At 41.1% G+C, this 16611-nt stretch overlaps 1 protein-coding gene across 1 annotated transcript in view; it reads left to right on the top strand.

Moving 5' to 3' along the window:
• ttc9b (tetratricopeptide repeat domain 9B) overlaps nt 1–13242 on the top strand; it is a 25559-nt gene extending 12317 nt beyond the window's left edge. The window contains 2 exon segments of the mRNA XM_020624523.1: nt 10774–10956; nt 11769–13242. Coding sequence (XP_020480179.1) covers nt 10774–10956; nt 11769–11863 — 278 coding nt within the window. The 3' untranslated portion in view covers nt 11864–13242.
• The last annotated feature ends 3369 nt before the right edge of the window (nt 13243–16611 follow it).

Raw genomic sequence — 16611 nt, 5'->3', positions numbered from 1 at the left:
CATGACTGTTTATTTCTTGAGAGCATACATATCAGTCATGTGTCAAGAACTTCTTCTCAAGAAAGGGAACTCCTCACATGCAAGCTACGTATGTCTCCATACTACGGAGTCAACCATTACTCAGAACATACAATGTCAATCACCGCGAAGCTACACCCCTTAAAGAAGCAAGACCTAACAAACATAGGGTAAGGATATACAGTAATTCACAACAGATACTGAAGGCTTCATTACATTCACTGCCAGGGATGACATTGAAAACGTGTCCTTGTTGATGTCAACAGTGCAATGTAAAGGTTGGGTTGTGTTTGCTTTGCTGATCCAGCTCTGAAGGTGATCCTCACTGGAGTAGATTTACCAGAGCTGGTTCTGACCAGTGCTGGCTTACATTTTAAAAAAGTAAAAAAATATTAAGCACATTTTGGAGATGTGTGAAATATGAAGTCTGCTTAAGAATTCTATACTGACAGTGAATCAGACTAGTACTTGTATGCATTGTAAGGAAGGTTGTTTGTCGTTCCCCTCTACCATTTAAAGTATTTCTCAGTACATTAGTCAAGTGTGCATTAAAATGTAGAGCAAATTTTGACCAAATGTCCAGAAAATCAGCAAATGGAAATGTGAACTAATGCATGTTTCCATCCATGAGTTTTATTTGAATATTAGGAGTTGGACACATCAAGGTAAACAGCTAGAGGCATGAATTCTCGATTTGATTGCTATTAAACCATTGCTGAAGGAGAATGTGCAAAGCAATTATGTAATTAAAATGGTAAACCCTCTGGAAAGCATGATGGAAATATGGGAGTTTATTTCATAGACTAATTTGAGGAGCATTAAAGTTTTCAGTGATCTGAGGTCTTCATCTACCACCACTTTTCATTCAGTGATAAGTGATGTTTAAGTAGCGTACTTCATGTACAGCACATCATGATTTATTCACTGCCTCTTTTTCCGTTGCATTTGCCTTTATTGATAAGTCATCTTTTCCACTTTATGAGATCTGGACTGTCTGGCATTACCGCTGAGGTTGTTTATGGGCAAATGGAAAATGCTCATAAATATAACTAAATACAAACGGGTAATATTTTGGTTTTATAACCCATAGTTTTATTTGTTTTTGGTTTTTTTTATTGGTTCACCACCGTCATCAGTGTCAACATCAGCAGGCAGATTTTTTTCACTGTGCACTATCTGCTCAGCACCAAATGGCAGACAGACACAGTTAGCAATAAACAGACAACTCTTTGGTAACAAGTTTGACATATAAAAGGTGATAAAACTGAATGTCACTGTGTTCTCAGCTTGTTTCTTCTGCCCATAGGTGCCCACAAAAAACTGGTCTAAAGGTATTGATGTGCTTTTCACTATAGGATCTTTTTTGGCAGCTTGGTACTGGTCCATATTTTCTACCAGTAGATTGTATCATCAGAATGTTGCCTTTAATAAGCAGTTGGTTTCTAAAGACAGCAAGTTGTCAGGTTTTTTTTTTTTTTAGAAATGGTTACTTACTTTACTTAATTTACTTTTAGGGTACCTCATAGATTAAGGCTGACCACCTGAGGTTCTTGGCCAAGTCATTTGGCACTCTTCTATGTTGACCTTTCCAAATACTCTCATCTATCTCTCTACTACTGTAATGCAGAGAACATGACTGTCATAGCTAATGTACATAAATTAGGAAAGATAAAAGATCATCAATATTAGCAAACAGTTTTAAATTCACTTGACAGTGACTTGAGAGTTAGAGCTGACAGAAGCAATGTGTTTGACAGCAGCAGAAGACAGTAGCCAAAGATCTGCTAAGCTAAAGGCAAGAGTCTGCCTAGTGTCCACGGATGACATCACCAGTCAGATAATGGTCTAGCTATGGGGCCACAACAAAATTATATCCCTGTCATGGGGTTCTACCTCAATAAAAGTCTCATTTATGCTTTATTAAACTGCTCCTATCTAAGTATTTGAATGTCTGTTTTTGCTCATATACTGTAGAAAGCCTTGGATCCTCATTTGGCTCTCAGATACATAAGAATATAAAATAAATATATGAGTTGTAATATATAAAACCATAACTATATGAATTACACTTCATTTTCTTTAGAGTCCTTCAGAAACTCCACAAAGACCCACCCTAAGTATAGGCCTATATTACAGACAAGAAATTGCTCCGCCTAGGTTCTGGAAACTGCAGAGTGCAGTGGAGAGCATTAAATGAATTAGTCTTTGGTGAAATCATAGAGAAGATAATTTCTTCACTTGCATAAATATTTAAGTAGATAAGCATTAATCCAGAGTCAGTGACTATTTCAGGAGAGAGGAACAATGTTGGAGGGTGCAAACAGACAGAATAAGGTCAAAGATCGGCACAAAGTCTTGTATTAGCTTGGGCGTGTGGACAACAGTGTTGCAAAAAGGCAACTTGTGTAATCATTTATCCATGTTATTGGAAACGCTCAGCACACTGTATGTTTGAAGTTAAAAATCTGGAACAGTACGTGTCAGATGTGTCAATAAACAATATGGGGAGTGAATTTTCTTGGTTTCTCTTGTTTAAAAAAAACCTCCCTCTGCCCCTCTGTGAGGAACAAAAAAATATGGTTACTTGATTCTCTTTCACTCAAAGGATCAATGTTGCACTGTGGGTAATCCAAAAGGTGTTTGATGTACCAGCAGCTGGGCAGGCTGTCAATGTCATAATAGAATTAACTCGTCAGGGGTATTTAGAGGAGGGCAAGACAAAGGATGTGAAGTTAGGAAGTGCAAGGAGGAATGAAAGACTGACTGACTGATTTTTTTTAAAGGACTAATTCAACATTTTGGGAAATATACTTATTCATTTTCTTCCTGAGTTAGATGAGAAAATTAATACCACTTTCTTGTCTTTCTGCTAATTATAAACCACAGGCAGCAGCCAGTTAGCTTAGCATAAAGACTAGAATGGCAAAACAGCTGAATCTGTCCAAAGAAAACAAAATGCACATACCAGCACTTCTTATGCTCAGTATTTAAGACATACCCACATAAAACACCATAGCAGGGGAAGCTCAAATGTGCATGTGCAGTAGGCCACAAAATGTTGAAATAAACCTGGAAGAGAACTTTTTTTGGCAGATGCACCAAGCAAGCAACTTTCATTGGGAAGAATGGGTACCATTTTGTAATGTGAGGTCAATGTTTGAATAATACATCAATGATGATCACCTGATCACTCAGTCATCAGGTTAGCCAGCAAGTTGAACTAGGCAGTTAGCTATAATGGCTACCCTAGCAGCCCAAATATGGGATTTGCTTCCCTTTTGACTCAGAAAGAAGCATGAAAAATTATTTGAGTGAAACCACATTTATTCTGAGCTCTCTTGGAGGCTAACTGATTGCCCCAATAATGCCATTTAACATGACTTCTTGTTTCCCCAAATCTCTACATTGGAGGTAGTGATAAAATGAGCACTAGCTATAAAGTCCCCATACCAACTTTTAGGGCAAATACAGGAGGTTAAAAAAACTAAAGTTATCCTTTAACCCTAATATTTAGTAGTGTAGTATTTAGAGTGCATCAGTACATTTTATATGTAGGTATATGATGGAGATTTCCTGTCAAAATCACATCTTTTCACTTACCTGCCCACACAATCCACACAAATGAACACTTCTGAACCTTTACTATACTTCCTCTACACACTCAGTCTGTACTTCTATGAAGAGTCATACTCATCAAAAATAGCCACCTAGTAATTTGTAAGGCTGGTCCCAGTTCTCTGCATTTCCATCTAGGGGCCTATGTAGGCCTCTGAGATGCATATAGCCGAACATGAACAATTACATGGAGTAATTAAGAGGGTTTTTGACACATATAGCCAAACATGAACATGGAGTAATTAAGAGGGTTTTTGACACCATATGGAGCAGCATTAATCTTTCCATATCATGACACACATTCAAAGATGCTATTTGATGACAACATAAGCTTCATCTCAGTGTGATAATAAGTCACAGCTGTTATTATGTATATTTTCTCTAAGGAAAGTGCCTATTTTAGGAACTTTACATGTTTGAAATGATATTAGGAAGCCAACATACCTGAGCTTACATCTTCTACTGCAGTATGAGTTACAGCTTCTCCTAGGTAGCTGTTGAAAACTTTATAGATCCCAACAGGAAACTTATAGCATTACAGTACCAACATGGGGATGAGAAAGGCAGATTGGAACAACATACAGACAAATAGAAAAGTATTTATATGTATATGTAGACAATGAAAGCTATAACCAGTATGGCCTCTATTGTAGTGGCCAGCACAAGCAGAGTTCCTATATATTTTGCTAATTTCATTATGATCTTGGAATTTGCTTTGCCCGTCTGTTGGGGTATTTTGGTGCCAAGTGCATGGTGCATAGGTTGGGTGAAATGAAATGAAATCAGCTGGAGGTTTATTCAAATGAGGCAGTGCAAAGTCAGTTGTTGGCATTTTGGTGAAAATTCTGTTGTAGACAGAATAATGTCTCAGTGTCAGTGACTTTGGTGATTTTGTCAAACCTAATAAACAAATACACAACAATAACAGAATGACACTGAAATGTAAATAAACCATTATAACAAATCATTTCCCAGACAGTAGATGCATTTCAGTTTGTTTAAATACAGTATGTAACATAAATTTTATTAAAGGAGTAATGTACCAGCTTCAAATGTTATCATCCCATGAAAAGGTCATTATCAGATAGTCATGGAGACCACAGATGTGCACGTTACTAGGGCCCTACTATTAGGCCCTTAACATGCCCCTTCGTCAACATGGTTACAATAATTAAAATAAGCACCAAGGTTTTTGCACAAAAAGGGAAAGACCATAGTTTGGTTCAAAGTAAGAACTTACTTAAATGACAACACTGACTATCAGTCTGAGACAGAAATAAACAGTTGTCTTTGAAAGCCTTGTGGACTGTAGTCCTTTGTTACTCTTTATACAACGTCACCAGCGGTGACTTATGCTCCTAAATAGGTTGCCTAATTGTAACACTTAGCCTCGGTCCTTTTTCTGCTCCATGTTGTCACAGCTCTATTTCTTTCTGGATTTTTCTATAGACTGTTAGTCCTCATCCACTCTTCAGAGTCCTCAGATTTTCCCCCCATCTCTGTCCTGCCTCCCATCTCTTCGTTGTCCAGTCCTGACTGCCACACCCACTACACCTGTCTTTATTTCCCTGATTAGCCCCCTTCAGTGCTCTATGTCTGTTTCCTTTATATGATTAGATTGTCATAACCGTTGTGCTCTCTGTAGCCTCAGTGATCGTGTCTTCTGTGTTTCCTTGTGTTCCTAGTGTTTTTGGGTTTTCCTGAATTCTGGACTCTTGGTGTTTTGTGTTTTTGTCTCTTTGCTAGTTTTGACTGTTTTTTGGTTTATGTCCCATGTTTTAGACTCTTCTGTATCCTTAGCTCAGCTTGACTGCTAGGACTGAAAGTAAACCTCTGTTTTTTTTTCTTGTGTTGATAAATTATTGACCTTTAGCAGCTTAACTTGTCGACTGCATTTTGGGTCTAATTCTTCAGTTTGCTGTGGTTTTTATTTCAATAAGCCGGATAACAGTTTAACCCTTTTGAAGCTTAATGGTATGATGACATTTATGATGACATGGTTGTGCTTACACAGTGAAAAAGGGGTCCTACAGTATGGGTTACTCTAATCTGTGTGCAAAACCAATAGTGCAGTTCTATGATAGTCCAGAAAATCACAACCACTACAATAGCTATTAAAGGCACGGTTCCAGATGAAAACGTCTGAGAAATTAAGACACAAGCACAAGAGGGGCAAGAAGATCTGTAGAAAAAAAAAGAATGGGACTGAAAAGAAAGACGATAATTCCAGCAGTGGCTGGTGAGGTTTGAGTAAATGTTTTATATCAGTGCAGATAAACCTTAGTGATACACTGTGTTAGGAACTCTACCTTTGTCTTTAACAGCTAAAGGCATTTGCAAGAACGTCTTGGAGCTGTTCTTAGTTGGACTGGAGAGACCAGCTACACTGTCCGAGAGCTGCCACAGCAGCACGGTGGATCAGATTTTGCTCCAAAATGCATGTGAAGCAATTTCATGATGATGACGACGACTAGTCACAGTTCATTTGCGTCTGTAAATAAACTTGGTGCAGCACTGTGACACTGGTAATGGTAAACAGGAGACAGTAGATCTGGTGGGAGGTGAGAGGGCAGGGCAAACAGGGACACAGCCAGGGAGGAATGGAGGAGTAAAGGACAGGAGTCAAAGATGGATGCTGCTGTAGATATGTGTGAGGAAATGAGGAGTGTGTGTCTCCTTGTGAGAGCATCATTGAGAGTGATGGGTCTCTCCATCTGCCATTATCTTCCCACAGAACTAATTACAAGGTGATGGACAGTAGACTAATCACTAGGGTCACAATCTCTTTAAATTAGCTGGATTGTTGTGTCACACCTGGTGTGATGGAGAAGGAACAGGGGGGGGGGGGCTTGCATGGCAGGAAAGGAACAAGGGTTAAAAACACAGCATAGGAGAGCACACAAAAGAAGAAAGTGAGAAAGCCCTTCTTCCCCTCTCCTGTTCCTCTCATGTCATTATTTTCCCTCAGCTGTTTCAGGATTTTGTTTTGTCAGTGCTATCTCTGTCTTTGTTCTCCCTTGCCCTCATCTCTCACCTTATTTCAGCTTGCTGCCTTTTCTCTCTCTATTTTATTCCTCCCAGGCATCGGCACTTGTTCTGCTAAATGAAAGCGACGCAGGCTTTGTTATTTCAGACAGGATGCCTTGGGAAAACTAGTAGGGTTCCTGAGCATGTGTTAACCACGCCCACTCACTGCATTTCTCATTCGATATTCAAGCAGAAACAAAAGGTTTCAAAGACATTTTTCTATCCTTTTTTTTTTTTGTCAACTTCTGTTCCTCTTTAATATCTGGATGATGGTTCCTCCGGACTGTCGCAGCCCTCAGCTTATTCTTTGGTCCCTGTCCTCACATCAAGTTCCTCATCAAGACAGATCTATAACTCTTTGTGCCTTGTCTGCACCACTGTTTCTCATTTTACCCCTCTCTCGTCTCACGTGTGCTCATAAAAAAGCTGTGGGCTGTGTACATTTGTATGCCTTTTTAACAAAAACAAAACTCAGCAAACCATGTCTGATATTTGGTTGATGTGAGAAGAGGACTAGCCTTTCATGGAGAAGTCAAAGCTCAGGGGCAGCTGAGCAGCCCTGGAGCTGGTCATGGACACTTAAGAAATATGGAACCCAAAGTTGACTATCATGTCTAAGAAGGAAAAAGAAAGCTCAGGATTACAAGTAATAAAACATGATTTATGGATCTGTGACCAGAGGCAAATGAAAGCCAGCTGTGCTACACACTCACTCTGTCAAACCATGTCACAGATGTTTCTGATTTTACAGGGGTCAGGACTAAACACCTGAATGGTCCACTAAGGCATCATCAGCCAGGACTAACACAAGAAACTTTTTATATGTACAGGCTGCCACGTCTGTCTTATAAAGCAGGACACAAACTGAAGCCCTCGGACACACGTGTGCCTCAGTGGCACAAACCTTGGCTCCAGTGATCTTGCTCTCTCTGTCTGTATCCCTGCCCAGCCTGCTCCGATGATCCTGTCATCATCACACCCTTAATGCATCTCACCACACTCTACATTTCCTGTGGCATGCCATCCATCTACCTAATGGGCCAGCAGGGTGTGGCTGGCCAGTCATCAATTGTGCACACTGCTTTTGTCTGTGTGTGTGTATTTGCACAGTCATGTTTCTTTTAAACCACTGTTTGCACCAGACGATACGTAAAGTCACCTGTTTATGAATCTGTATTTATCTTTTTCCATGTATGGCTGTGTTGGAAAGTTATACCCAACCCTTGTTTACACCTACACTCACAGTCACTGTGTTGCTATGAATGTGTTTATGCCACTGGCAACTGTGCATGTGTTGTATGCGCTGTAGGTGTGTGTGTATTGTCAGTCCCAGTAAACTCTCTAACTGCGTCTGCCATTAGGCCATTATGGACTGTAACTGAATCCTCTGAAAGCTTGAATCCACTTGTGGAGAGCGATGATGGATGGGCGTGTGGAGGGATGAGAGTAGTCATGTTGTAGCTGGGTGGCTGTAAAAACAACTAGAGAAGTGGAGTCCACAGAGAGGTGTGGAGGAGAGGTAGAGGACATCTGAGGTGTTTCCCACTGTACCAGGCCCACGGGAAGCAGCTTCAACCCCACTGCTCTGCTCTGGGCTGAGTCATGAGCTTTATCAGAAAAGACAGCGACTGTCAGGCTTGCTTTTGTCCCTGTCACTATTAGGGTTTGTGTGTCTGTGTGTTAATGATAATACACTTTATACAAAGCATCTTTGTTACATGAAATGCATCTTAAAGGACATGAATGGGAAGAAACAAAACAAGCAGTAGACTTAAATTAGAAAAAGAAGCTTTAAAAATGTATTTTAAGGATAGCTAGTTTATTTATTTTCATAGCTATGGGTATCGCTCTTACGATCAAAAATAATATTGTTCTTACCACTGTTTATTGATCGCATTTCCAAAAAGGCTAACAGGGCACAATGACATAAACAGTCGGAGCATGCGGGTTTTAAAAAAAACCCAAGTTTGTCCAATTTACAAAACTAGACCTAGATAATCTGGCTAACCTCTTCACCTGATGAGTTGTAATAAACTGAAAGCATCTTTTAAATCTTAATATATTCATCACAATATAATGCAGACCCCACCCCATTTTAACAGAACGGCAAGGAGTAAAGTTCATGTCTGCTGCTGTGACACAGTACGCTCCATGCATCTTGCAGACATATGCAACTTTGGCTACTAAATATCAAAACACACTGGTATTGAATTGATCCATCCCCTGATGTTCATGAGGAATTGTGTAGTGTTTTGCACTTGTGTGTGTGTGTGTGTGTGTGTGTGTGTGTGTGTGTGTGTGGCAGACAGAAGCCCATTAGTCCTGCTCATAAAACACTTGGACCTTCACACTCTGCATTGTCTTTCTATCCAGTCTGCCCCTCACACCTTACACATACATATTTTAAGCATCAACATTTCCCTCACTTGTGTCTTTTCCTTGTGTCTTAGCCCTGGAAAAGATGAAAGGGAAAAATTAGAGGAGAGAGGAATCAAGGAAACAAGTAATTAATGACATGAAAAATCCTTTCCTCCAATCCTCCATCTGAAGCATCCAGTCACCACTGATTTCTGATAAAGGGGTGTGGCGGTTCATAAAAGACTTCCGCAAAGGATGCTCTCTTGTATCCTTCCTCATGGCTCCTACAGCAGTCTCATTGCTCCTTAGAGCAGATATAAGAGTCTTGGGACATCTTTGATCCCCACTCGGTCTGGAAGTTGTTCTGGTTGAGCGAGGAGTGAAGAATGATCATTTGAAAGACATGGGATGTAACCCATAGACTTGAGCACCATCTACAATATGTCTCTGGGGTTCAGCAAAAGATGACAGCTAGAAGAGCACTAACTGTTTTAACACACTCCTTCCTGTCCTCACCCTGTCATCTCTCATAGGTCCCACCTCTTGCTCTCTGTACCCCAGGCTCCCACACATGCACCTCCTCTTCCACTTCCTGCCCTCATTCCAGCCTCGCTCCTCTCTCTGTCCCTCTCTCCTGACTCACCCTGCCTCCTAGCTAATAGTGCCTGACTCATGTTATTCTCTGAACTGTCTCTGTCAAGGGCAGACTCAGAGGAGAGAGGTGGATTGATAGGGAGGGTTGAGAAGGAGTCATATCAGGGAGGGAGAGGGCGGGATGGGAGCACTGGAGGAGATATGACTGTGCCTGGGAATCTATTTTTGATATATCATCAGATAGATTAAGGAACTGGCAGAGAGGGGAGGAGTGATGGAAGAAGAAAGAAATGAAGTGAAGCAAAGTGGAAGCAAAACCAAAGTGGTTGTGATCAGCAGAGGAACAGTGTTTGAGTGATCAAATATCTGAACCATCAGCAAACATTTAAAAGCTCTGGACTAAAAGCTGTGTGTGTGTTTGTGTCTTTACTAATGGAGTTATTCTGACCTTAGCTTGTTTGTTGAGAACTGCTTCAGTGAAGTGCTGCTGCTGCAGCTGCTGCTGCTACAAGGCACAACAATAGGCTTGATGACTACAGTGAAATATTTATTCCTGAGCACTCTGTCGCTCTTTATGGCAGTTTTTCACCAGTAAAGTTGGTTGAACTTTAGTTCACTTGGTCACTTGACCACTCACATCTCATCCCAAAGGAGTTCTGCAGCATCTGTCACTCACTTGAACGCTGCATCTTCCTCTTCTGACCTTAATTTCTTCTTCTTACAGCACATCTGCCAAGTCAGAAAGACAAGACTTAAGTACCTTCAATCCATCATTCTGAATGGTCCCCATTATTCTATTTTGAATATCGAGTGCAACAGCAGCATGTAGAGACATCAGTCTCTTGCCACAGGGCTCAAAATGCTTGCAGGACTTTTTGTGTCTTCTCTACACTGAGAGACATTAGTATTGGCTATTTATAGTCAGCTCACTGCCACCCTGAGGAAGAACTGTGGAGGCTAAATTTCAATGTGGCTCTATTAAAAAGTACAGAGTGAGATGTCAGCAAAATACTTTTTGTTTTATGCTCATGGAACATACTTGTCATAAATGTGCTCAGTCTGTTTGCTTAGACAAAATAAGGCAAATAGGTTTTAATAAATCATCATTACCATAATCAATTTGAAGCCTTTTCTAATTTGTTCCCTCTCTTCTCCCTGCAGCGTGTCTGTTGCAGTCCGAGCTGGTAAACTATGAGAGAGTAAAGGAGTACTGTCTGAAGGTACTGAGCCACCAGAGAGACCACTTCAAGGCCATGTACCGAGCCGGCATCGCCTTCTATCACCTGGGTGACTATGAAAGTGCCCTACGCTACCTGCGTGATGCCAAGAACCGTGAACCTACAGGTGAGAATAAACTGTGCTGTCAGTTACACTTACACAAGGAGCGGCGTAACAGAAGAGACACTGTGTTAATGCAAGTTAATGCAGAGCTCTTTATATTCAAGGTTATAAACTCACAAGTGGACTTACAGAACACAACAACGAGACTATTTATAATGTCTACAGGAAATCTGATAATTAGCTATAAAGTATTATTGCACATTCCAGACTTGAGTACCTGAGCCAGAAGAGTGAAAATGGTGCATGGTGGGATATGTAGGCACCACTTAATTGAGTGGCTCTGAGCAACATGGAGAGAGTTGATATTCTACCGTTAAAAACCTATAAATAATGGATCTTTTGTATGCTGATACCAAACAGTAAATAAATATTGTTTTTACTATTTCTGATCCTGAAATCTTTGAAATGCCTTAGATGTTTATGTTGGGAAGTAAATTGTAAAAGGTTAAGGAAATATGAAGGGTAATATATAAGTAAATTAGTCAAACAGAGACCCTCTTTTTGGTTTGTGGTTCAACGTTTCTGAGAGTGGTTGGGTCTGTATATATGGTGGTACTTGTGACCTTCATTATTTTGAAAAATCCCGTGTTCTTGCCAGACTGAGGGTTTTTGAGAACACAGTTAGAGTATGTTTACATTTAGTGGTTTTCACTCTGTGGGGCAAATTTCAGTCCTTGTGTGCCTTTAATTTTTAGACATGTAAGAAGCCTAAATTTAGCCACATTAACCAATGAGATTGGATTGACTAAAGTAAAGACGTGACTCCCCTTTCTGTTTCACACCCATCACATTTTCTGTTTCTCTTTCCATCACAGACACCAACGTGCTGCGGTACATCCAGCTGACAGAGATGAAGATGAGCAAGAGTGGACAGCGGGAGAGAGAGAGCGGCAAAGAGACCCAGGGCTAACCCTCGACCTTGTCACCCTCCTGCCCTTTGACCCCTCTCTCCACCTCCTCTATCAGCTCCTGACAGCAGCACAGTCCACAGACAGAAGAGACAGACCCGACCACCCAGAGAACAACAGAAGACATATCAAGTCTGTGTGCAACCTACCATCCTTTACCTTTCTTTCCCTCTTCTTCTCCCCCTTCCTCCCTCAGGTGCTGGGTTTCCTCTCCCTAGATGCGCACAGTCAAGCAAACACACACAACAAGAAAAAACAAGGATAATGCTGTATTATACTCATTGTGGTGGAATGAAAAAGGAGCTTCAAAACATACATATAAATAATGGACTTTTGCGTGATTTAGTAAATGTTTTAAAACCATCAAATGCATTTGGTTTCTGCTCTGTTGCTCTCTCCTTTTCTCTCTGCCTTCTCTGTTTCCAGCTCTTGAGGAGAATATCAGGGTTGGGAAGCTCATCCACACTGGGAGTAGGGCAGGTGTGTTTGTGGAGGAAGTTTGAAACATAAGCAGGGGATAGTGAGGGGTGTGTGTAGCACATATCAAGACCCTAGCAGCCCAGTTTGACTGTACATCCTCCTCCAGCAGGGCTCGCTCAGGCCCCTTATTCAAACTATGGGAGAGACTAGAAATCTATCATCAAGTAGAGAAAAAGCCTGTTGCTCTTCTGTCTCACTTTTCTTTCCTGGATGCCATGTATCTCAGTTTCTAGACTGTTTTTTCAATTCAAGGGCTAATTCAAGCATTTGTAATCCATTAGTAGGATTTTGAATTTGTTTTCAATGTTCATCATACTCAGTAGTAAGTACTGGATATTAATAGCATCTCTATGTGCAATACTGTTACCAAGTGTGTGCTGTTGTGGAAAATGGTGTCTTGACTCTGTCATCTAAAGCCCCTCCTGGGTCATGTGCCGTTGCTGATCTTGTTGAGACTGTCAAAGCCCCTCCCTCCCTCCTATCACCTCCCCTCTCTGGTCTCCCATTAATGATGTCACAACGGAAAATAGCCAGTGGGATCGGAGTTCAATCAACTGCCGTTGGCTAGGTGGAGATTTACTCTAAAGTTTCACAGCGAGAAAGACTCAGAGGGCTGACCTTTTATTGCTAATGCTGAAGCTTCCCAGACAATGATAACACACTGAGGAGACTCTGGGCATAGTTAGTGCAGGGAAAACAACCACACACATCTGTCCTGACAGTCCAAACCACCATGCTGGAGCACTCCACTTTAGTCCACTTAAGCAAAAGTGAGCCATTTGAGATTTCTTTCTCTTTCAGTTTATTGTATATAAATAAATAAACTATCTATGTTTGGAGAATTGTTCCCAACATAGAGCTGTAAGAACAAAAAACATACATCATGAGCATTAGAGACTGTGGATGTCCATGACTAGCCGTCAAAAGAGCCACAAATAATTTTCCACTGCTTCTCTTGTGACTTGTGAAGCCAAATCATTAATAATGCAAATATTGCCTTTATAGTAGCTTTACCACAGGCTAAAATCTGCCTGCCCTGTTCTGCAGAAGGTTGGACTGATGATTTATAAGAGCATGCCCTGAATTTCCCTCATTTCTGATGGCATAAAACCCAGTTTCCTCTTTCCCATGTGCACCTCCTGCATGTAGCGCTCCAAAGGGTTATGGGATAGGGACTGTACCTGCTCTATTGCTTTCAGTCATGGCATGCTGCCACTAAACTGTTTGCTCATACCTCTATTTTATCCATTCTTCCCCTTACAACCACAGCAGTAGTGATCACAGCAGTAGAACAGGTATCAAATACATCTGGAAAAGGGGAATCTTTTTTAAATTAGGGTCACCATCTGGTGAGAGATAAGAGAAGCTTAAGCAATTCAAAAAGAGCTGGAAGAGGCAATCAAAGAAAGACGCTGTAAAAAATTCCCCTCCCCGTTTTCTTATCAGTGATCTGCTAGGAGTAAAATAGGGACCTAAATGTGTCAGTGGGACTCTGGAGAGACTGCACCATGCATTGAGGAGACCAGCATGATACAGAGAGGCTCCAGTGGAGGGAGAAGTAGGCCGTCATGAGTCCCAGTAAAGCAGCTGCAGCATTACTGTGGTAGTGGAAAAACAAAGATATTTTTAGAGCTGATTTATCATCTTACACTGCATGGCCAAAAGTATGTAGACATCCGGGTGATACAATCTCAAACTTCAGCCTCCTCTGAAGTGTTTTTGGGATCTAGTTGCAGTGATTTGCACTCACTCAGCCACAAGTTCAATGGGGATGCTGCATGATAAGGCCTAGCTCACAGTCAGCGTTCCCGTTCACCCCAGAGGTGCTGGATGTGGTTGAGGTCAGGGCTCTGTGCAACCAAGTCAAGTTCTTCCATACCAAACTGGGAAAACATTTTATTTACAGAAGCACATGACTGTCTTAAACAGTGTCCCAGCTTTCAGTTTTAATTAATCTTTTTTTTCTCTTTTGTTCCACTGTGGGAATTTTGAGGGCACTGTATAGTGGATAAATATATAAATATCACCCTCACATTTTAGACTCAAATAAAATAGTGGACAGATAATTAGTGTGCTATATAGTGGGAGTGATTTCAGACTTTCTCACAGCAGATATTTTGAACTGTTATAGCAGGAGACGCACAGGTGTTACAACATTACCAGTGTTTCAGAACTTAATGCAATGCACACATTTCTTACACTTGTGTTTGATGAGTGAGAAAGTAGGCTGTAGGTCTGTTCAACTTTACTTGCACTCAAATGTGGAGGGGTGTCCACATAGTTCTGGCCATATAGTGTATCACTATCATGAAATATATATTATAACAGTAATATATCTTACATGGTAATACATGGTTTACTAGTCTTAATGGCTGCTGTTACATGTATCTTCTTTGTTTAATCTGTACAAACAATCAGGTAGTTAAACAGCAACTTTCTACAGGGGAGTTATTACTGTTTCCTGGTCAGGACTAGTTGCCAGGCAACTAGTGGAATAAAAAGCATTTCCCAAAATGTTGCACTATTGCTTCAAGTTATCTTACTGTTCTTGCGGAGTGAAATAAATTCAGTGTCCCCTGCTGATGGTAATGTCACTGTTGTAAAGCACCAGTTATCATAATGTGACATTCTCAAGATCACTGAGTGGAAAACACCAGCTTTTGTCAGTAACCCCCTACTGTGGGGTTGACTGGGGCTAAATCATCAGCTGCAGACACCCGCCTCATTCTTGATGAGCCTGTGTATTCTGTGTTTTCTCTTTGTCTCTCTCTGGCCCTGGTTTCCCAGAGGAGATAAATCAACAAACAACAGAGAGGAATGACACCTGCAGGTTCGGTCTCCATGGCTGCCTGAGCTGAGTCTACTCACCCCCAAGCCCCTCGGGAGATAGGTCTCCTTCCATGTTCCTCTCTCCATAGCACCAGGCAGCTATCTTGTTTTTGCCTCGCTGTGCTATGTCATTCTAGCTCATTGTGTACTACGACCGTCTAGGGATAACTAGCTGCACATAAAACCGGTCCATTTCTGGCTGATTGGTTCTTGATTAATGGCAGAGCTGACTCAGAGGCAGTTATTGTGAGCATACGCGCTGTCTGTGCAAACGGAGACAGAGACACCTGATCTCTGTGTCAGTGTAGCTTTGAAACAAACAACAAAAAGCACAACATAAAAGAGAGATGGAAAAGTAAAGCTACTGGCTGTGTTCTTTTTGCTCTTTTCCTTTGATGTCATTTGAGGTAAATGTTTGTCAAATGTCAGAGTACTTTTTGTGAATATATGATACAAATGTATAAAAAAATACAAAAATGGAACGTTTTATGGTTTACATTACTGAATTACTTTATGAATGGAAAAGAAAAGCAACAGAGAAAAAATTCTACTGTAGCTCCCTACAGAGCTGCTTTGTGACTGTGTCTGTATTTGTTGGTACTTCTGCTGACGTCCCTTTCATCAAGGGTTCCAGAACCTGCACAGAGTATGTGCAGTGCCCTTTGACCCCACTCATGTGTTTCTGTACAGTAAGAGGACCGGTAACAGGAGTGGAAGAGAACTCTGCCGCACACCTCCACCCTGCTTCTCTCTGTGTTGATGGAGACAAAAACAAAGACATGAAGCCGGGGGGCATCAAGGCTGCGACTGCATTTCCGTGTCGCCTCGTTCCCAAAAGGCCGTTTTTTTTCCATTTAGCATCCAAACATCCAACAGGCCTCCACAGACTGAACTGCTAGCCTGGGAATGCACTATTGATTGGTAAATGAAGATTATGAATAAAGTATCAAACAAAGAGGAACATTGTTGTTGCTGCTGTTGTATGTTCAAAAGTCACCACAGTTAAAGGGATACTCCACTTATTTTACACACCTAAATGTGTTCGCTCATTTTGGGGAGCAGTGCAGCATATGTGAAAAAAAGTGGTGTAGAGCCTTTTGTGGCTCCAGACTACAAGTTTGAGAATAAAAAAGAACATGGTCAGTGTGGAGTTACTAAGAGAAACGGCTGCCCGCCAAGATCTTGGTTCTGTCTGAGGTTTTTTCTCCTGTTAAAGGGAGTGTTTCCTCCTTGTCACCAGGTGCTTGTTCAGGGGCTAGCTGGATTTTTCTCTGTAACACTGTAAGGTTTAGACCTGACAATGTAAAGTGCCTTGAGACAATTTGTTGTGATTTGGTACCACAGAAATAGATTTAATTGAACTAAGTTGAAACTGAGTTTACCAGTAGCCCTGTGCTCATCTCTGTATGGGCCAGTGGCCTCAAAGCTACATTAGCCATCA

This window comes from Monopterus albus, unplaced genomic scaffold (assembly GCF_001952655.1).
Source record: "Monopterus albus unplaced genomic scaffold, M_albus_1.0 scaffold328.1, whole genome shotgun sequence".
NCBI classification, from domain to species: Eukaryota; Metazoa; Chordata; class Actinopteri; order Synbranchiformes; family Synbranchidae; genus Monopterus; species Monopterus albus.
Note: the sequence above shows the minus strand (reverse complement) of the source record. Positions and strands in the feature narration are given on the sequence as shown.